The following is a 22,538-nucleotide window of genomic DNA, read 5'->3' as shown; positions in this document are numbered from 1 at the left end:
CTTATTAAAGTCAGCAAGCAAACACACCTCCTCTCATCATCAGTTACATTATGATACAATACACAACCGTATTTTTTTGCTTTAATTAATCCCATGAAACAACCAAGACCTGCAAATTTGTGACATTCCTACACTGTGTATAGCACTCAGCCTAATTCAAACCCATAAATCTGTACTGTATAGGCTTCAAATGCAAACATCTATCTTTTTTAAGAAAATTATATTTTTGGGACTTTGGTTGAATAAGTGCTATTGAGTATTTGTGGCAGCAGACTAGTATGTGAAGGAATAAATTAGAATACCCATGTTCATTATAAAGAAGGACCTTGTCACGCAGGCCAATAGACTCCCTGATGAGTTTTTGTGTTGTTTTGGGGGAACAGATATTTACATCATAGAATAACTGACTGTGTCCATACTGAGCAGACTTTAAACACTTTATAACAATAAATAAAAAAGATAAAGCGTCGCAACATACAATGGAGATAAATGACTTTGTTACTGCGAGTAGTACTCTACTTTTACAGTTACAATAAAAGCAAATGCCTCTCCCCCTGTTACATTTAGTTGGGGTTCCTTACTATTTATGTGGTGATTTATATACATTTATTATAGTTAATTTGTATACAGTATATATTAATAATGTATATATATATATATATATATATATATATATATGTTCATGAATAGTAGTTTGTCTTTCTTGAAGAAAATTGTACTTTCTTGATTCTTGTTGTTCTGGGTTTGTACCTTTATGGTTGAATGCACTTATTTTTAAGTCGCTTTGGATAACAGCGTCAGCTAAATGTTATGTAATGTTGTAGTTTTGCTGCAGTGACAGTCAATGATCAGTCCCCGTGAAGCCTACAGCAGATTCTCAGGATTTGTCTGAGAAACAGATGTCAATGTCAGAGAGTGTTGTCAGAGAGCGCACTCCTCCGACAGGGCTCATTGACCACTTCATGCAGATGCAGGTCATGAGATCAAGAGTATATTCCATGTATAGAGAAGTTGTCTGTAAACTGTTTACATCAAACACAGGAAAAATATCCATTCTCTGAAATAGTTGAAAGGAATGTTTCTTACCTTACAGAAATGAATGAAGATCCTCCCCTTAAATTAATTAATTCATTTAATTAATTAATTCAGTAAATCTGCACAAAGGTTCTGCTCATAGACATTAGCATTCTTGCAAATGCTTGATTTTTTTCATTAATATAAAAAAAAAGGCCCATGTCCACGTCACATCTTTCCACAAAATTGTGCGATAATCCATCCAGTAGTTTTTCGGTAACCCTGCTATCAATCCAAAAACAAAATTAAAAAAACAGACAAACGCAGATGAAAACATAACCTCCTCAGCAGATACATGTTAAAAGGCTGGTAGGCAGAGCAACGCAGGGTATATGTGAGGGCAGCTTGAGAGAAGGAGTTGAGAGTTAACAGTGAAAGAAAATCCGTCAATCGCACTAGTGTGAAAGGTAACTCAACAAGTGCAATTGGGTGCAAGGCCTCTTGTGAATGTATCCATGTGTGTTTGCGTATGCGCGAGCAATAGCTAGCATATCTCTGCTGAAGCCTAATGTGCCTGTGTGTTTTTAGTATGTGTGTGTAGAGTGTGAGGCTGCTTGAGTGTGTAAAAGAAATGCAGAGGGCATTCTCTTCAAACACACGGTATTCAAAGAGCAGGGAGTTTCAAAAGGAGACAGCACTGAGGGCAGTGGGGTTTGAACTGTGTTTGTGAAAAGCAGTCTGCCTTTTAATGAAAAAGAAAAAAAGGAATTCCTGAAGTGCATTTGCCGAGTTTTCTTGAGGAAGTGGCGGAGCCAGACAGACAGGGAGAAAGGCAGTCTACTGACCAATCAGAGAGCGATGAAAGAGAGGAGGGAGTCGGGGACTGGAAGGCGGAAAGGAAAGACAGGGGGAAGAGAAAGAGCAGGACACATAGAGGAAGAACATTGGCCCGGGGCGCTGTTACGTGCTGCGCCTCCTTTCTCCCCTTTCTTCGGCGGGAGGAAAGAAAATGAGAGGAGTCGAAAAAAAGAACAAAAACCCACTTACCATGCGTACCTATGGGAGAGCTGAAGCCGGCGGTGCCCCATATAGCTGTAACAATCTGACCTCGGCGCGGCAGGAGTGATGGCTAGTGAATTACCATGTCAGTGGCCCGGTGCCCCGTCATGCCAGCTCCCTCACACACACATAATAAACACACTCCATCACCTGTTTGTCTCAACCATACCACCCAAAGAGAGCATATTAATTATAGATGTACGTTAAATTACTTTCATTACCTCCCCTTGCTCAGTGGACGGGATAGAGACGGGGATGATGGATGGAAAGCGGTTCACTATAACTCCCCCATGTAGTAAATGGCCCTTCTCTTTCTTTCTCTAACCCTGTCGTTCTTGATTTTGCACCAATTCCTCCTTGTTTCGTGGCTCTCGTTCTCCTTTTTGTCTCTTCCCCGCATGCAACCCTGCTTCATGGCCTCCTGTGGAAAGTTATGACATGTATGACTATACATTTGATTTAATATTCTATAGAAAACAAATATTACCTTGTTGGTTTGAAGGTGTTGTGACATTTACTGTGTAAGCCCTCTTTGATGAACCTTTGCTGGACTGGTAATACTGGGTCTCCAGTGGGAATCACATGACACCTGACATCTACAAGTTCTAATGAAGACATCTCTAATGTGGAAATAGCACAACTCGGGTGTTATCTAGCATTATCCCTCAGTGTTCTCCCTGAGCAAACAACAGAGCAACACATCTCGTCGACAAATCTAAAGGCCACCGCAGGATCCTCAGTGCGTGTGTGTGTGTGTGTGTGTGTACGTGTGTGCACACTTGTCCTCACTTCACCGTGCTCTAAAGTTTGATCCCACTCCGGCGACAGAAGCATTACATCGGTAGCCTGTGCTTGCTCAACACCCCGGGCCCATCTAATCTCTGCTGCTCTGAAACATCCCATTCAATTTCTTCTGCTGATAGATACCAGTGCTCTTTGAGCCCTCTGGGAGCACAATCCTTCCTCCCCGCTTGTCTAAGAATCTTCGCTTGTGTAAGACCACTCCAGATTCATCAGGTCAGCCCCCTACTGTAAACAAGCCGAGCTCTGACTCACCCAAATCTAAAGGTCAGGAGAAGGGCTGATAATCAACATCCACACGGCGCTCTCCTGTCCGCACTCGCTCTGTTAAGGTAGAGGCTGCTGAACACAAAAAAAAAAAAATTTGTTCACAGGGCACAAGCTGGGATGTTTTCATGAAGATTGATACCCAATTACAATCAGGCTCCTGAAGTTGGGTACTTGTTTAACACCAGCTGACAGTTAACTGAGAGCTGTCAATTACTGCTGATACATGGTGATACATTCTAATTGTAGTCCTCATTAAGAGGTGAGTCTCACTCTCTCTCTCTCTCTCACACACACACACACACAATTAAATTACATTTTGCAGCAGAGTCAGCAAACAACCTCTGAACTGAGCGTCTATCTGACTGCATGAGGCGTCTTTAGCAAGGCGCCCAAAACCAAACGGTAAGAGCTGTGGACGCCACAGGGAGCATTTCTCTACTGAGGAGGCTCTTGTTAACCTTTAAACAGAAAAAAACATACATGCGACATGACATAACCAACATTACTGTAACTACCCGTAGGCATGTTATTCATAATTCTATTTTTTGTTTGTGCTACACTATTCTTCAACCAGCACTGCCAAGTCACCCGACCACCTCCAAGGCCCTCTGGAGACCCAGATGTCTTCTTTAGCATTGAGCATGGAGGACGCGGTCATGAGGGTCCGCAGGAACACACATTATGGGGAGGGCAGCCTGCAGAGGAGGGTCAGCAGGCCAGAGGGAGGCAGGGGGTGAGCGAGAAATATAATAATGATAAACAGATTCCCAGCCGCAGCAGCACCCATCACCTCGTCTCAGGGGTACCTTTCCACCTTGTCATGTCCAAAGACCTTGCATAATACAAAGCTAAGGGACAGTAGATGGCAAAAAAAAGTGTGTATGTGTGTTTGCCCGTGCATTTCTAATTTATTGGCCCACTGATTTGCTGATGTGTGTCAGACTCCATGCAGCTCGGGGCACTAGCCTGGAACATTTGGGCCTTGCTTCATTAGGTGCTCACGCCCTTAAGCTGCTGACATTTCCAAACTTGTTTCCCAGTCTTCTAATTGTCGTGAAAAATTGTCGTGGAGGTTGTGTGGTAGATTGTGATTTGAGGGATTTCCTCAGGTCAGAGTTTCACTTGCGTCGATGCCTTTCATTTGATGAAATGTTTTCTTATTACACACTTCAGTACTGAATGTAAAATAAATTGACAGTAAATAAAGAAGGATAAACATCTATGTCTTTAATGGCAGGTAAAACATTTCATGAACAAAATGTATTGCTGATTTTATAAGGTACACACTTCCAAGTACAAAAGATCTGGTGCCAGTCCTATGAAGTTACCACAACAACAGTTAAAGTGCCCACATTCTGACCATTGACTGGTTCATGTATCTCCCTCTGTCTGAGACAGATCTTAGTTCTGGGCCTTCCTCCCAAAAAGCTTAATACTGTAGCAATGTCGGTTCTCGTGAACCAGCTGAGAGACCAAACAACTTGAGCAGGACATTTCACAGTTTGTATTTTGTAGCCCTTATATTTCTCATGTAACATAAGAACTTTGTAACATCTATATCAGAGGGAAAACTGCCTGGAGGTGGAAATCTTATGATGACGCAGACGCTTTATGAAAAAAAAAAAAGGAAAAAATGCAAACAAGACATTTCAGGAGGTTCGTGTACAGCATTTTTTCTGTTGGAGCAGAACTTTTATGTTCAGATAAAAGCTGTTTGACCAACTAAAAAGGAAAAGCATGAGGAACATAATATGCGCGCTTACATATTTTTATAGAGGGATACGATTTTGATACAAACGGTGAAGAATAACAGGAAACAAAAGCAGACATGTGCGCTCATGACCATGTGACAGAACAACTCCTGCATTTCATTAACTCAGATTTACCCTCACATAATGAGGCTAGCTGCCTTTATTAGCCACAGTCATTCAATGTAATACAGTGAAGCCAAAGGAATACAGCACATACACAATCCAGTGGTAGCAATAAAGAGCAGTGGTAAGAAAGAGGCAGTGTGTCCTCTGCACACACTGCTATTCCTTAAAATGACCTCTAAGGTGCAAACAAACAAATGGACAACAGTAGGTGGATGGTTCACTCGGCCGAGACAGTGAGACAGTACTTTTTACATTAAGCTGGTTCATACCTTCTCACTGTCAAGTCAAGACCTCCCCAAGAAAAAGCATGTCTACAGTCAGCTGTTCTCATCATCCCTCACCAACCTGTTGACATGGAGGTAGGTTCTAAACGTAAATGAAGCAATTTTTGTGTATGAGCCAATGACTGTATACAAAGATGGACGACATGACATACAAAAAGTGAACCCAAAACACACTTTCTCCCCCTGGTGGTTAGAATAGCCTTTAAACCATGACTCCTCCATGTTAGCAGATTGGACATAAACCAAACAAAAAAGTTCAAGAACATGTTAAATTTCTCTCAAACATGGTTTCTGTCAGTTTGGGTATTTCTTACCACTGTGATGTTTGCTCAGGTGTTCATCATTATCCGTGGTTGCTTGGCTTCAGTTTTGAACAGTGGGAGGAAATATAGACCTGCCCTCAATCTATATTTGGCCATAAGTATGAACAGGGACATTATCTTCCCTTGTTGTTAATTGTTTTATAAATAACTATTGTAATGTGGTCATATTTGCTGCTAAAAACGATCACCAAAACTTTTCTAACTGCTTTTTCATACAGCTGAATGAGGTATGACAGGATGATTGTCGTTAAAAATAAAAAAAATAAAATGACTTAAATCAGTTTAAGAAACAGAATCCTTCAAAAATGTTTATAATTCATTCTTTCAGTTTCAGGTAGACTTTATAAAAAGTTTCCAAGATTTATTTTTAAAAGTATCTAGATTTAGACTCCATTGAAAGTGATAGGAGCTTCCTGCAGAACTTGCAACTGATTTAGTTAATACTGGTGAGTGGATTAAATTCTAAGTTAAAACAATCGATGGAGAGTTGCCAATGACACTCCTAGAGAAACCAGACCAGCAAGAAATGTTACGCCACAGTAATGACTAGGCTATTTGGGCATTGCCAGACCGCTTCGATTTTCAAGGGGTGTTATCACTGGTGGCGGATCAGACATACATCCAATCAGAGTAACAAACGTGTATCAGAGTAACAAAAATATGTAAACAGACAACGGCGAACAGCAGTTGTTTTTCTTTTGTTGTTGTTTGTTGAATAATGTCTCTAGTGGATTCAACAGTAGTAGCCATCTCTTTGTTAGCGTAAATGCTCGTGTCACTCTTTGTATCAAACCTGCCACATTTTAGATAAATTGTTGTGGTTGGCTCGATCAGTTTCAGGACAGATGGAAATCAGTCTGAATTGGGGGGGAGGGGGGGCTCATCTGTTTAATTAATATGAGCCTGCTGATTGGTCTGGTTTCCAGGCTGTATCTACATCCATAGTTACACCTTTTTTCCAAGTGTTGGCTGCACCAGAGAAGGTGCTTAGGTGCTTAGGGAATGCAATGGTCTATCAAAGAGAAAAGGTTGCAGAGGTCAAGCTCATGTAACAGAGTTGAGTGTGAAACCGAGCTTTCATTTCCAGCAGGCTCTGTGGATGCAGCATAGGTTTAACAAGAAGGTGTTGTAATGTTTCTTTCATTACAAATAAAGAAACCGGCAGAAGGACTGAATGTTGTGTGGGGGGATGATTTTCTGCCTTTTCATCTTTACTAGTCTACGTTGTTTTGATATAATAAAAAATTCACTATATAGCCCAAAGGCCTCTGGGAGCTACCGCTACACATGTTTTTATTGGTCCTCTATTGGCAGCACAAAATTTGTATTTCCTCACTTAGAGAAAACAAAATGGTACAGGGTCAACCTGTCCACTCCAGCAGCACTATACTTATGACCCCCTAGAATCCAGGTTGAACAAGGGGCATACATTTAATTTGGTGGATTTCTGTGGATTCACCTCTTCAGTAGAGGGCTCAGTTCCTTCCATCAATATCTCAGGTTTACGTTATATCTGTGCCTCTGAGAGGCTCACCTGCTCCTGGTTCTCTGAGGGGTTTTCTTTCTGCTCCCTGTCCTTTTCCGTCTTCTCTTTATCTAGCATGTGGTAGTTGTAGATGTTTGTCACGAAGAGAAAGAGTCCGCCGGCCACGATCACTGAGCCGCACATGAAGAAAAGGTACTTGTAGTCACCGCAGATGTCCCTCAGTAAACCTGTGTGGAGAAATTATGATATTTCAAACTCCTGGTCCATCATGACAAGCAAAAGACAATATGTCACTGAATAGTATCTTCATTTGACCAACTTGACATGTTCGGTGAGGACGAGCAAGACCAAACTCAGATTTGGCTTATGTGTGAAAGAGAGAGAGCGTGAAGTGGAGCCAGACTGACAAGAGCCGTGTCAGAAACGACAGAGGGCCATTACACCCTTCCTGGCTCTCACTGCAACTCTGGGAAAGCTATTTGGACGACTGCTACCAAAACGAATCAGAGGAGAGGCCCATTCTGAGAGCCATAAATACCGAGACCAGGTCTGCAGACAAGTGACAAATGCTGTGTAGATCAGACGTAAGCTTCCAGGTTTTCAGAGACTTAACTGCATCCTCCCCGACCCCCAAACACTGACTCACCTCCAGATATGGATCGATGGCCGAGTGTTGCCATCTCTCTGAATCTATGATGGTCTGTGTGTTCAGGTCAATTAAAATCCCCATTTATACCATTTCAGAACATAATTAAATGAGAAATTGTCATCAGGCTCACATCTTTATGGAAGCTGGTTGTGGTAAAATGAACATGCATAGCGAATTGTTAAGCAAAACTGTTTTAATTAGAACCAAAAATGTGTGTGATGAAGTAGCCAGCTGGACTTTAATGAGTAGATGGTTGTCTGGATGAAAGCCAGTTTCTGCTTCCCAAAGGTTTTCATGATGAAAAGCTGGAGGAAAACGTGAAGCTGCACACCTTTAGTGAGCATGAATATTAGCATTTTTGCCATAAATTGTGTTTTTAAACATCAAATGGCTCGAAGTATCACACTCCTTTGCTTTTTCGTTCCTTTAGATCTACAGTGATCTCATAAATGACCTTTCTGGAATGGAACTGACAGAAATCGATGAGAGAATCCCTTTTATCATATATTATATAAAGATGAAGTCTCTTCCTGACAGAGGCAGTCAGCCAGCCAATTTGGGAAGCGGATATGTTATTGCGCTTCTGATGAGGTCAGGAGGTGTTCCTGTAGTGAGACACTTGCTCCTGCTAATCAGAGACCGGGGTTTATTCAACTGCATAATTTGAAAATAAAAAAACAGTGTCCAGTTTTTCAGTGTGGAGGAAGTGCTTAACATTGTACTTAAATTAAAGTACACATAAATAGACAAAGATGTCCTCAAGTATATGTTAAAGTACTGCTTTAAGTTTTCCACTTGAGAAAAAGTAAGTACTTGCTTTTAGTATATTTAAAGTATTAAAAGTAAAAGTAACTTGCCAAGCATAGCCTGCTCCCTAATGCAATTATCTGTGATCTACTACATCATTAGGGCTCGTATGTGTGATGATGCTGCTGCTGCGATTTGCTCTCGTTAAAAGGAGGCGGAGTCTTATGTTTTCGCCCCCCTTTGATTGAATCAATTCTCCTTTCATCATTGATGACTTCTAAAAATCTTAAAAGATGTAACTCTGTGTCTTGTAGAAAATGTAGTAGCAAGCACAGACATTTGCTGATGTATGTAGAAGAGTAGAAGTGAAAATTACCTGAAGATAAATCTACTTGAGTACAGCAGATACCTGAAAAATGTACTTAGGTGTAACTAAGTAAATGTACTTTGTTAGATGCCACCACTGCAATTTATTTTCACCTCATCAGCAAACTTCAGCTTTTGTTCTGACTGCTGAGAGTTTTACCTAACATTGTAAGAGGCACCTTTATTGCGTACCATACAATCGATTAATTTTATAGGGCAGTTTCCTTCCTTGTTCATCTTAAGTACACTAATTATCATCTTTACGACAGATTGTGATGATGTTTGTGTGCGTGTGTGCACTCACAGTTGGACACTGGCAGGGGTCACTCTGCGATTGGATCAGTTCCAAGAATCTCAATGACAGCTGCCTCGTCTGATTGATAGCACTCATCTGATGCGTGTACGCTGATGACATAGGCCTCATTAAGACTATCCCTTATTGGCTGAGCAGTAATTAAGTCCATTTGGTGTAGCCACCTATTTATAATGCATTCACAGCTTAATTATGGCCCAGGTACAGAACTTTGACGACGAGAGTTTGAACCGAGCGTCATTAAACACCCACAGCAAAAGGCTAATTACACCCACTTACCTCGCCTTCTCCTAATTGGATTGACCCGCAGGTTTTGAGGGAGCAGTAACAAGCAGCGGAGTTGGGGGAGAAATAACGATTGTGCCCTCTGGAGGAGAACGCTAGACGTGCAGGGAGGCACTTATTTACCCTATTAAATGAGCGCCTCGGAACACAGTCGCACCAGACAAACTGGGGGCCTATAAATTTTCACCTCATTAAAAACTGAGTTTGAGGCAACAGAGAAGTTTGTCACTGGGACGATATGCACAGCTGATGAGCAGGTACTCGACGTCCTCTGTGTATTTGTCAGGGACACTGAACGAACTCAAGAGTTGGCATACGGATTGTTGCACATACAGCACATCAGTTACTGGTGAGGAAGCTTCTGTGTGCCATTAAACAGATTTAAACTGCATAACACTAATACTCATTACACGTGCAGAAGGATGTTTTAATGTGGACCTCTGTGAGGGCAGTGTGTAGGATTATAGAGACAAATAATATGAAAGTCCTGTGGTTACTGCAATGCTTAATGTCTATATTTTTGTGATTTTATTTTCACCTATTTGAGAAAAGGGTTAAGAGTTAAGGGTTTAAGCAAATGGTGAATCACCAGACAACAAACTGCAACATGTTGAATTGAACTTTATGAGCATCGTCTTTTTTTCATCATCGGTGTGAATCCAGCAAAATAATTACCTCTCCCAAGGAGGTTATGTTTCCATCCGCATTTGATTTTCTGTTTCTAGCAGAAACTGGAACTACACTCGTTGGAAGGATGTGGTATGGGTCAAGGAACAAACCATTAAAATGTGGTGTGGATCAGGGGTTGGATCCAGATTTTTATTTCCACAAAGTCTTTAACACTCCGAGAAAGAGTGCATTTTAACATTTTCATTGATTTCTTCAAAGATGATTCATTAATCTTCGTTTAAAACAAATCTGGCCTATTTTGGAGGCTGATAATTATTAATCAAAAGATGCAAATTATTTTGCAAAAGATTCACTTATTAAAGGTTCAGTGTGTAGAATTTGTTGACCTCTAGCGGGTTTGACTGTGAAAAACATGGTGGTGTCTGTATAGAGGACCTGCACATATTGTTACCCTACATTGCTTCAATATAAAGAGCCCGTTCTAGGGTAAAGACAACAACAATTCCTAGAATTAAGTTGGTCAAACACGTGTGAAAACATCAATAGGATTATTTTATATTCAATAGCCAATAGATTACTTTCACCTAAATCTTACACTGGACCTTTAACCAATCGATTGATCCATTTTATTACCGAATAAAGGGGCAGTTGATTCCCAAGCTATTCTACCACACTGTCAGACAAATTCATAATTGTTCAAGGTCTATAAAGCACTTTTTACAAGTTTACATTCAGACAATACAATACAACAATCAATGTAAATACATTTATACTCAGTTGGCCTCATAACTTTTATGAAGTTTTACTTAACCAACTTATAGCCATATGTATCAGTGATGTCACTTTGTAGAAATGCACTGATATTCAAGATGTGGAGCTGCGCTGTACTTGTTATACAGTTTATTAGACATCTGTATATGTGAATGTTTTTAAAGACCTTTTCACAACAAAGTAGCTTTAGCATTAGCATTAAGCTTCAATAAATTCACATGCTTGAAGAACTTCTTCTCTGCCTGCCTCAATTCAAAGTGCTTATGCTCGATTGATGAGAAATTCTTACTGAAAAACTGTTTTCTTTAATGGTTCCCTTCTCAAAGACAGTGTATATCATTACATACAAAGCCTCTGTTTTTACTGAATCAACAGAAGAATGTTTTACAGTGGGATTTTCAAAAACTGCACCAGTCTTTAAAATGTCACTGACGCAAAGAGGGTAAACTATCAACCTGATTACACAGTAATTCTGACCGTGAAGATATGTATCCAACACTTTCATCTAAAGCTCTCTCAGACACAGAAGTGATGGAGTCGTACTGCATTGGCTGTACGACTCCCCAATAGGAGAAATAAGAGCTATTTCTCCTATTTGTACATTGAAGCAAAATAATTTCAGTAATTCAGAATTTATGCTGTGAAATAAAATAATAACACAAATCCCCACTAACAATAGCTATCAAGAGAATAATTTAATCTATAAATCAATAATTTCCATTTTGTTTATATGATCTGTTAAGCTCTGTGACAGGCAGTGATGTTATCAAGGAGACATGACTGCTGGAGCTACTGTGCGGAAAAAAACTGTGTACATGTTAGTGTCTTATTCAGACTAATGACTTTATCTGTTTATCTGTACCAGTCAGACAGATTCTGTGTTTTGTGAAATGGAGAGTTTATGTGGAGTGTGTATAGTTACCTGCAGTAGGTGGTCCCAGTAGCATGGGGAAGCACTCGATGATGGTGACCATTCCAACAGCGCTGGGGAAGCGCTGACTTCCCATCAGGTCCATCAGGCATTCAAATATGAGGGCGAAGACCATGCCAAAACCAATGCCGAAAAACACTGTGTATCCTATCAGGAAGGCATGGGAATTCAGCAGCGGGCACAGTAAGTGGCAAGTACCGTTGAAAATCATGGCAAAACTGAAGAAGTACTGGATTCTGGGCCTGATCCACTTGCTGTTGGCCAACAGGCCGGTGCCAGGACGAACAAACATGTCCACAAAGCCCATTATAGAGAGCAGATAGGCCGCAGAGTACTTGTCTACACCCTGTTCCATGGCATAGTCCGGCAGGAACACGATGGGCGCATAGGCACCGAAGATGAACATCATGTTTCCTATGAGGTAAAAGACGAAGCCTCGATCCTTGAATAATGACAAATTCAAAAAGTTCTTAGCCTCTTTCATGCAGCCTCCTTGTACCTTAGTGCTGCACTTGTTTGGCTCTTCTTCCAGCATCTTCTGTGATGCACAAGAGTTTGTCTTACTGGGCAGAAGAACTGGTCTCATCAGGGCCCCGGCGACACAACAATTAAGCATCAGAGCCCCGAGGATGAGCAGACTTCCTCTCCAGCCAAACCTATCCAACAAATATTGGTTTAGAGGAGCCACTAAACAAAGAAACACCGGACTGCCGGCCATCGCCAGGCCGTTGGCTAGAGGACGTCTGGCCAAGAAATATTTGCTGATGATGGTGAGGGATGCATTCAGATTCAAGGAAAGTCCACAACCTGTGTGAAGAAAAATAAATGAATACACAGTAACTTTACAAAAATATTCAGTAAGAAACTCTTGTTGAACCCAAACTCCAAAGGGCACTTGCTAGATTAAATTAAGAGCGATTCGGCATGTTGCTCATTAGGGTTCCATTTCATTTCAGTTGTGGCAGCTAAAATGTCATTACAGAAAGCTGAATTAATTCAGAAAAGACTTCTCCAGTTAAATGGAGAGAAATTAGACAGTCTGGGTAACATGTTCACTCGCCAGTGTTTTTATCAATAAATCAATCCAAGATGGAGAGCTACAGGTTGGTGTCGGGCTGCTGTATCTGTCTGTCGACCCATTCCTCTGGTTCCAAGAGAAAGCTCTTGGAAAAAAGTTGTTCTACTCTAAGTCTGTTCAAACAGAGGAGTAGCATGATGTGTTTTTTGTCTTTCTTTTATCCTTTTCTTTTGCCATCACTTTTAAATGATTTTATCCGCTGTCATATATTTTAGATTTTTATTATTTGCTCTCTTTGATTTTTTTAATCGCTGTTTTGAAAGGTGCTATACAACTACATTTATTATTAAGAAGGTTATTATTTATTTATGTAATCAAAAATAATGTGGTTTCTCTGAGTAACTGGATCAATATTTTAACTGTGTTACGTAACAAGTTAATCAAAGCACTGTTAGTCAATGTGTGTGTTTGACATGTTATCAGATTTGTGACAGGTAGGCAAACATTTCTGAACAGTGGAGGAAATCTTTGGCCATCCAATCATAAACCAGCATGAAGTGGCATCTTCTGGTTTCATTGGTAGTTCATTTCCATTAGGAAGGTATGGAACGATATTAAAGACTGAAAGAGGTTGTTTTCTTCTGCGTTTGTCTTTCTGTGTGTTAGCTTTCAGGATTATGCAAAAACTACTGAATGGATCATCATGAAAGATGTGACGTGGGTTCGGAGAACAACCCTTTTATATTTTGGTGAGGATCCAAATCAGGGGGCGGATCCTGGATTTATTTCGTTTTTTTTTCTCACTTTCTTTAACATTGTGAGTTCTTTTGGTGTTGTCCATATTTTTTTGTAAATCATGACCCTTGATGACCAAAAACTAATTTATGGGACTGACATTTATGAGTGTAGAAAATGTGATGCAGATACAAACAAAGGTATGGCTCTAATGCATAAGGACTGTTGGGAACTTGGTGAGGTATAACTTGACATTTAGATTTTACCCTTATATACACCTCTTAAAAAAGGTTTGCCTTAGTATTTGATTTATTTCCCCACAACACAACATTACATATATGACCATCTAATTCATTTTTCACAGTACATTGGACTTAAAAAACACAAAAAAAAGACACATCACGCTGATGCGACCATAGACTCCAGAGGGCGCATCTTTTTCCCGGTCTATTCATGCATACTTTTTTTATACATATTCAAAGGTGCAGTAACAAGGACACGACACCTCAGATTTACAATTAGATATTCAAATCAAAGTTGTTATAGGTGCTGTATATGCTATAATTCATGCTTTTGTTTCCTCTCTCCTTGACTACTGCAGGTCTCTCTATGCAGGACAAATAAAGTCAGTCAGCCTTGTTTCGCCTGACGCTGCTTCAAAATGCAGAAAAGATACCCCTCTCTTCTCTGAACTGGCCTCGTCTCACTGGTTACCGTAGAGAATAACACAAGTACAGATGGATTTTAAGATTATTGAATTTGCTTTTAAACCACTGCATTGAATGGTATCCGGGATGATATCTCGGAACTTCTCGTCCTTTATTCTATCTCCATTTGTTGGAAACACAGGTGACCGAATCGGAGGAACTGCCCCCTTGGGATTTGAACAACAAACCTCTTTAGGAACAAAAGGCAAAATAAAACAGCTTAATAAACCACTGCCTCTCAAATATTCCTTGTGTAAGAGCTTTACTAAAGAATCCACTACACCCTGCACACTATTTCGTAAGCATTGCACGGCTAACTTTCTTTCTTTTTTTTTACCATTTTTGATGTCTACTGTCTCTATTACAACTTTTTTTGCTCTATTAAACCTACTTCTTGAGCAATTTATCACTTGAACGTCCTCTGTTGCCCCACATACTTTAAAATATGAACCTTTCAGAGATTGAATGTCTATACGCCGACCTCTGCGCCTTGTATGAATCCACAACTGCTTTCTGCAACCTTGTCTAATGACAATAAGCCGGACCTTTATTGTTCATGCCTACTTCAAAATCCATCCTCTCCTACAGGACATGAGGATAATTGCTTTCTGCGAGCCACTCACTGAATCTGTAAAGTTTTTCAGCTAATTGGTTATCACTTTGAATCCGTCCGCATCTGTGCATGCATGTGTGCACGTGTGAGCATGTCTGCTAGGTAAGTCTTCCCGATGCCTTTGTGTCAGTGTGCCAGGGCACCGGGGAGCAGAGCAGGGCTCAAACATGCTTCCAGGCACCACACGTGGTCTGGCCACTTGCTGGGCCTATTAATCCTCCACAGCAGTCCTTGGCAGGGTAATGAGCCTCACTGGGTGGCAGGGAAGCCCCATGTGACGTCCATAATGGTAGCCTATGGGAGAGTACAGAGGGCCACGTTAGGACCATGCTCTCTGGGATCAGGGACACTTCTGTCTTAATTACTGTCCTGCCTCTGTTCCCCTCAGTGCTCTAACCGCAGCCCCAGGAGCCGGGGCAGGTGCCAGGGGCCCCTGACAAACTGCACAGCAGCCCAGTCAGGAGAGGCTGGTGTGGTAACCCTATTGTCGTGACAGAATCTGAAAGGAGGCAGGCTGCCAACCTCCCAACCACATGGGGGCTTGACTAGGGCTGATGGAAATGGTAAGAAAGAAAGAAAGTGAGTAAGACTGTAATCCATATTGTGAAATTAGCTGGCTCGTTTACTGGATGCTGTGATTGTTGTTGGTCAACCAAGAGATCACAGCCGTTCACAACTCATTAACAATCGTCCAGAGTGATCCAATCACAAGTGGTAAGAAATAAGTTCAGGTCTGAACACACCAATATGCATCCTGAATGAGTCCTGAGATCCGATATCTCAAACCACATTCTGAAGTTATCTCTGATGCATGCGGTCACATTATTTCCACTGTGTGAATGCAAATGCATCCTGGGCAACATATGAAGGACCTTCAGCCCAGCTGGTGTCCTCTGGCCCACTATAGTTTCACAATTAATCAAACATATTTATGCTTCTCAGTGTCCATACGTTAATTTGTTTGTGGCCACAATATCAACTTTGATCAACACAAAGTGATTGATATTTTTTCTCAAATTGGTCAAATCTTTAATTCAGCTCCTGACTCTGACACATCTGTAAACGCAGACTGGGTAAAAACGACATCATTTAGTCTTTATGAACAGAAATTAGGTAAGTTATAATTGGCCTATAGAGCAGGGAAGTGATCACAAGTGGTCACAGGAGACACATTCAGGACGCATGGTAATGCCAGGCGTGAACACATGTACTTGTCCACTTGTGATCAGATCCCTCAGGACGGATGTTGATACCAAGTCTGATCAATGTCTAATTTACTATAGATTCTCAAGTTCTACATCGAAGTAGCAGGGTCTATAAAAGTGGTGAAGCAGTGTCACATGAAACTTTTAAAAAATACCAATATTTCATAAAACAATATACACTGTACCTCCAATGACGCCGATGAAAAAGTAGATGTAAACGATGGAGTTTCCAAAGGAAGCCGTTACCATAGAGGCCCCACACATCAGTCCACCCAGCATCACCATTGGTCGGCTTCCAAAGCGTTTGACCAACATACTGCTTACAGGTCCTGCACAGAAGAAGAGAAAGTATCAACATTTAAAGGTTAAATCTCTATACAACAGTTTTAACATTTAACTTCCACTCTGTTCGTGTTCAAGGACTCAGAGAACAGGTCCTCAATCGACTGAGTGATGGAACACCTCTGTATTTTTGCATTTACTGCAAAGCAACTTGGCGATTCATTATACTCCCCCTGATAATGTAGAATACTACACTCTGTGATCAATCAGCAATTAAACAGCCTTTTATATTCTGTCAGTCTTCCCTCCATCTCATAACCTTGCCTGAAAGAGTGAAGCTCCAGCACCAGCCTTTCAGCAGCGTGCCATAATGAAAAAGTCATTATTCTCCTCGGTACCAGGACCAATCCTTTGAATACATAATAATTTAACTCAAACATAGAAAATGGGTAGAGGGTTCAAACTAATACAAAGGCTGCCATGGTTATTGAAGGCTTCACATGCTGCTGCTTCTCACGGCAGTGGTAGGAGGAGCGTGTGTGTGGATGGTGATAACTGAAAACAGCCCGGTCAACCGTAAGATGATTCAATATTAGACAAACACCTACTGTCTTCTCCAGGATTTTTACCAGATCTGATTATCAATTTCTTAGCATGTGATGAAACCACTTTTGTCTTAGATATGTTTATCTGTGTATGTTTTGTATAACTTCAAATGTGCCAACATGTCTGTAACCATATTCTTTACATTTCCTTCTTAATAACATGTTTATATATCATGATTACCTGTCAATTTCTTAAGGTAGACATACGCACCAAGTTGAATTTAAGTTTGTATTACCTTACTTGCTGTTGGTGTATATGGGTGGTTTCACCTTTTCAAACTAATTCAAAAATTGAGTGTAGATAATGTTTCAATAGTATTTACTTCACAACGTGTATCTGTTTTTGACCATATGGGCAGAACTCTACAACAAGCTGACTATCAAACACATACACACACATTATGAATATTAGTAATTTCAGTCAAATCTAAATTCCTTTCCGTTTCTGATATAAATACCTGATTCATCACCTGCTAAATGCTGAAATATCTGTATGAGCACAAAAAGGTTATTCTAATGGCATTAATCAAATATTTGTCAAAAAAGAGCTGAGCTATCAAAACAGTTTAGGCCACAATTAAAAACAGATGTGTCCATCAACAATAGAACATCATCGGTGTATTTCAGATGTCTAATTTCCCTCAGGCCTATGTACCTTAAAACTGTTGTATAACATAATGTATGCACATGCCTATAAGCTATTTATAATGTCACCATGCTCTAATGCACAGTGGTGTTGTTCTAACACAAACAAAATACTGTAATCCAAAAAACACAGTTTAGACAAACAGCATAAAGAGGGTTTTTTAAAAGAACATTTTCCTTTTGACCAATATCAATGTCTACAGATATTGCTTGGATTTGAAATACTAGATTTTCTAGTTTCATGTTGAACTGTAGAGAACATCTCAGCAGTTTTACCTGCTGTACCACTCTAGCTACTGTACATGAAACAAAAATATCACTCCTGCTGTTATACAGTTAACCAGGCGCCTGCAGGGGTCAAACATAGATCATCTTCCTCATTGTAGCTGTGTCACAATAGGGCATCTCCCACACTCTCACCATTTCCACTTCCATTATAACTTTATCATTTGGACTCCTTGAGTCAGAGGTTTTCTGAAAAGGCTGTCATGCCTCTCCCACGGGGACGAGGCATCAGACCCCAGTGTGCTGAACCCTCCTCTGATATATACCCCTGTCTTTCTACTCCACTGGGTGACATTGCTGAAGCCTTGCCAAGGACAATATGATAAAGCCATGTGCCTCAGCCACAGTGGAGGGGAATATTTCACCAGTTAGGCCTCTCCGAGTTAAGTGCAGGTGAGTCGCACACCCTTTTGTTCTGTAACCTTGAAAGCGGCCAATGATGAATTCATGTGACACGACACAAGACTTTTATTTTGGCACGTCTCATGTCAGCTAACGAGTTCTCCAAAGTACGTTTACAGGCTTGTAAAAAGAAGTGATCCACATTTCTCTGATTGCTTTGACCCTTGTGGAAGCAGTGGTAAGCCATGTGGATCTTATTTGACACAGGCCAAGGAGCAGATTTTTTGCAACACATGCATGACATTCACCCATCCAACCCAACAAGCTTTTATTTTGTATAAATGAGCGACATATTGCAACATTTTAACCACTGACCAATCTTGACCTTATGGTCAGACACTAATCCACCAAAACTGCCTTATGGTTGAAACAGTGGAATTAGTTGAGGCTAGCCAAGGTCTGGACAATAGGGCCAAAAATATGTCAAGATAAAAAGGGTCGTAATTGATAACTAGCATGTTCACATTATTATTTAATATTAGTTTAAAGACTGGTTTTCTCTCCTGAGTGAAGGTTGTGGTTTTAAAATCTTTTCCATGAGCAGAGAATAACAAACCCTTGACAAACAGCATGAGACTATTGCCCCATTAATGATGAGATGCAACACAGAAACCCAGAGGTTTTGAGTTTGCTGTCATCCAACTGTTGTCAAACACATTAGATAGCTTTCAGATTTCTAACAGAGTCAAGCTAATTTTATGATGAAATAAGAAAGATAAAAAGAAGAAATACACGGTTCCAATAACTAAGTAATCTACTGAGAAGGTGCAATTATCTGATGCCCTCAATGAATAAGTTTTGGCATCAATAAAGCAGTTCCATTCCTATGGATGAGGAGTTGTTTCATCAATCAATTTAGCTGCTCTCAAAATTGTTAAATGTATTGGAGAGAAGTCACCAACTGTTTTTTCTTTCTTTCCTCAAGTCTTTACTTCAGTTTTTTTAAAACAGGTTTACCTCTTGATAAAAAAGAAGAAAAAATCCATCAGCCTGAAAAATAACTGACTGTACAAAGCTGACTGTACAGTCTTACTGCTGCATGGAGGAACGGCCTGCGATACCTCTCCTTCAGACACTAGGGGTCAATCAGTTTGTCACTGAAGGAGCTGCCCAGTGCTGTAATAGTTCCCTGCAGGGGGTGGGACTGGTTGTCCATCAGAGAAGACAGCTTCGCCATTATCCTCCTCTGTCCCACCACACTGGGTCAAGGGGTTATCCCTGGACCGAGCTGGCCCTCCTCATCAGTCTATCCAATCTCTACTTGTCAGCAGTTGAAATGCTGATGCCCCAGCAAATAACTGTCTGATGCTACCACAGAGTCATAATAGGTCTTCAGCAGCGCCCCCTGCACTCCAAAAGACCTCAGTCTCCTGAGCAGATACTGGCTGCTCTGGCCCTTCTTATAGAGTGTGCTGGCATGAGAGGTCCCCTGTCCAGTTTATTGTTTAAGGGAACACCCAGGTACTTACATCGTATATCCCATTGGGGCTTTAGCATGGCAAATTTGCTTAGTGGGAATAATAAAAGGTTAATATCATCTTATCTTATAACTGTTCCCTGGTCTGTAAGAGTTATAACAGTCCCTCCAAGTTGTGATCAAACATTGCATTACCAACAGTCAGGTTATTAAAATAATATACTGTTTGAATGAGTTAGAAACAGGAAAAAAGCTAAACTCTCAAAGGACATAGTCAAACGGTGTCAGAGTGGATAGTTTAATTAAAGTCAGGCGAGTCGTACATGCGACCAACATCCCCCTTATTACGCAGCCTCCAGCTATTTTAGTGGGTTCAGTCTGTCATGTGAAGTCAATTACTTAATTTTCTATCATGTCCAAATGAGTCGACAGCACAACCATACACATTCTTTGGGGAAAGGACAGACAGTAAAAAGGATTTTTTCCATTTTTGCTAAAACTGGAATTCACTTTCTCTAATTTTGGCCGTTATGTGACTTTATGAGTACAAATAAAAACCACTAACTTCTTACAGATATGCAAGGCTGCAGTCAATGGTTAGGTTGTGGTCTGTTAAAGTGCAAATTAAAACAGGAGCTATAAGGCAATGTTAACAGTTCTTGATCAGCAGACCATTATCGGTGCTACGGCTTGAAGGTGAGCTTGGTGGGTCAGCACCGAGGCACATGAAGTATGTGTGTCTCACTCTAAAACTCATTTGACTTTTACCAACATAGATGATTGGCTGATCCATGCCTCCTCGCAGCAGGAGGTTTCATAACAAATCTTGGAATTACTTGATCATGAAAAACAACCAAGGTATTTAGGGAGAAAACTTAGTAATGGACACATGAGCTTTACAAATGCTGTGATGTGATTGACAATGGCTGTGTCTGCACCAGATATCCAGCTAATGATTGGTCAATGATAGCAAAGTAGATAAAGAATTAACTTTTCTGCTGTATTTAATCCCGCTTGGAGAAAGAAAACCTACAATAAATTAATTTAAATAATTTGTTTTAACTAAATTCGGTGTTTGAAACAAGTTTCTGGACCAGAACATTATCCATAAGTTAGTATTACGTTAACTATCAATGATCATTAATCTGTGGACAATCCTGCTGATAATCAGGATTTTTTTTCAAAATGATTAAACAAATGTGAATTTGAATGACTGACTATTCGAGCATTTACTGACTGAATCAACTCACCGCCTGCATACATGACTGCCAGCATGATGGAGGACATCCATGCTATTTCACTGTAGCTGGCCCCTAAGTCCTCTTGGATTGCCTTGTAGAAAATGGCCAGGACTTTGGGCGTGGAGTAGGCGAACCCGATGGAAATGTGAGCCCCGAACACAACCATCCAGCCCCAACCGCCATCCAGAGGTTTGTTGCCCAACGAGTCCGGTGGTGAGGGCGGCATGTTCCCGTTCTGAGAGGGGAAAGAAACATATGTGACACTTTATTATCTGAATTTATGTTATACCTGGAACAAAAAGTAGAGCGTAAGCTATGTCTGAAAGCCGCTCATGGTATGTGTATTCTTTGTTTATATTTGTCCACGTCTAATATCTTTCCAAATTTTTCTTGTGTTGTTCTTTTATTTAACTAAAATAGAATAGTGAGGCATATTGGGCTTTGACAAATTATTACAAGGAACAAATCCCTCTGGAATGAATTTCAAAATAAAAGACTGAAAACAAACATATCACACCCAAATAAAATGGGACATAGTTTTGCTACGCGTGCGAACAAAAACGTTTTTTTTCATTGTTTTGTTTTAGGGAAAGATTGGATTACAAATATCATGAATGCAAAAAGAGTAGACTGTAAGAGACCATAAAATAAGCATTTTACAGAAACTATCACACAAGTTTGGTGAGTCACAGAAGGTTTCTTTACTCATCACATCAAGCTCTCAGTTATACTGACTCACATGTGACCTTTAAGTGATGATCTTATTTTTGACTAAAATCTAGTGCAGACAGCATGTGACAGTGTGTGTGGCTAATGAGGACCACAGCGTTATTTACACAACACGCACGCACACACACACGCGCACGCACACGCACACACACACACACACACACACACACACACACACGTAGTTAGTTCCGTATATTAAACGTTGTTTACGAAAAATACCACAACTCACATTTACGACCAAAAACAGTGTGCTCACTTATTATCCTCATGTGAAAAACTAGCGTGTCAATTCTTTAACTTCAGGCGCTTTAGTTTGAAAAGACGAAGACGTAAAGGAGATACACGTGGACGACCGGAATGAACCAAACACTATGGCAAGCCATAATATACAGTAACCTCGGTGTGAAACCCTCAGTGTGAATTATGAATGTTAAAGACAGATAAACTCGTGTGTTTTCTAAAGTGTGAGCGGACATTACCTTTCATTCAGCGTCTCCACAGCTCGGCGGCTTGTCCACGAAGTTTCAGCCCCCTGCTTCACTCCACATCTGGTCACGTGGCCCAGCGGCGTCCTATGGGGGTTTGACTACATTCATCGATCCAACCCTAGTGTTACATTTGATTGTAGTGAAGTTCATTCATATTTTACATACGGGGTTCACAACATTGACTTTATCATAAACCTAATTATAACCCACTCAAGAATGTTAATGCAGGATTTCAATGTGTATTCAAATAATTTACAATGAACAGTAAGAAAGTGTTCACCCCCTTTCCTTTCATTTCTCTCTTTAATATTATCTGTTAAATTAACCACACTGTCACTTCCGCTGGTTATTTTCTCTGTC

The 22,538-nt window shown here is 40.5% G+C and overlaps 1 protein-coding gene across 1 annotated transcript; it reads right to left on the bottom strand.

The window, feature by feature from the left end:
* Positions 1-4,351: 4,351 nt before the first annotated feature.
* LOC128462178 (monocarboxylate transporter 2) lies at positions 4,352-22,306 on the bottom strand. Its single transcript, XM_053447480.1, has 5 exons — positions 22,170-22,306; positions 20,971-21,196; positions 16,270-16,413; positions 11,798-12,613; positions 4,352-7,341 (listed from the first exon to the last, which is right to left on the bottom strand). Exons 2-5 carry the CDS (start codon positions 21,185-21,187, stop codon positions 7,136-7,138), a joined length of 1,383 nt encoding a protein of 460 aa, XP_053303455.1. The 5' UTR covers positions 21,188-21,196; positions 22,170-22,306; the 3' UTR covers positions 4,352-7,135.
* Positions 22,307-22,538: the final 232 nt, after the last annotated feature.

The sequence above is a fragment of the Pleuronectes platessa genome, chromosome 2 (assembly GCF_947347685.1).
Source record: "Pleuronectes platessa chromosome 2, fPlePla1.1, whole genome shotgun sequence".
Classification (NCBI taxonomy): Eukaryota; Metazoa; Chordata; class Actinopteri; order Pleuronectiformes; family Pleuronectidae; genus Pleuronectes; species Pleuronectes platessa.
Note: the sequence above shows the minus strand (reverse complement) of the source record. Positions and strands in the feature narration are given on the sequence as shown.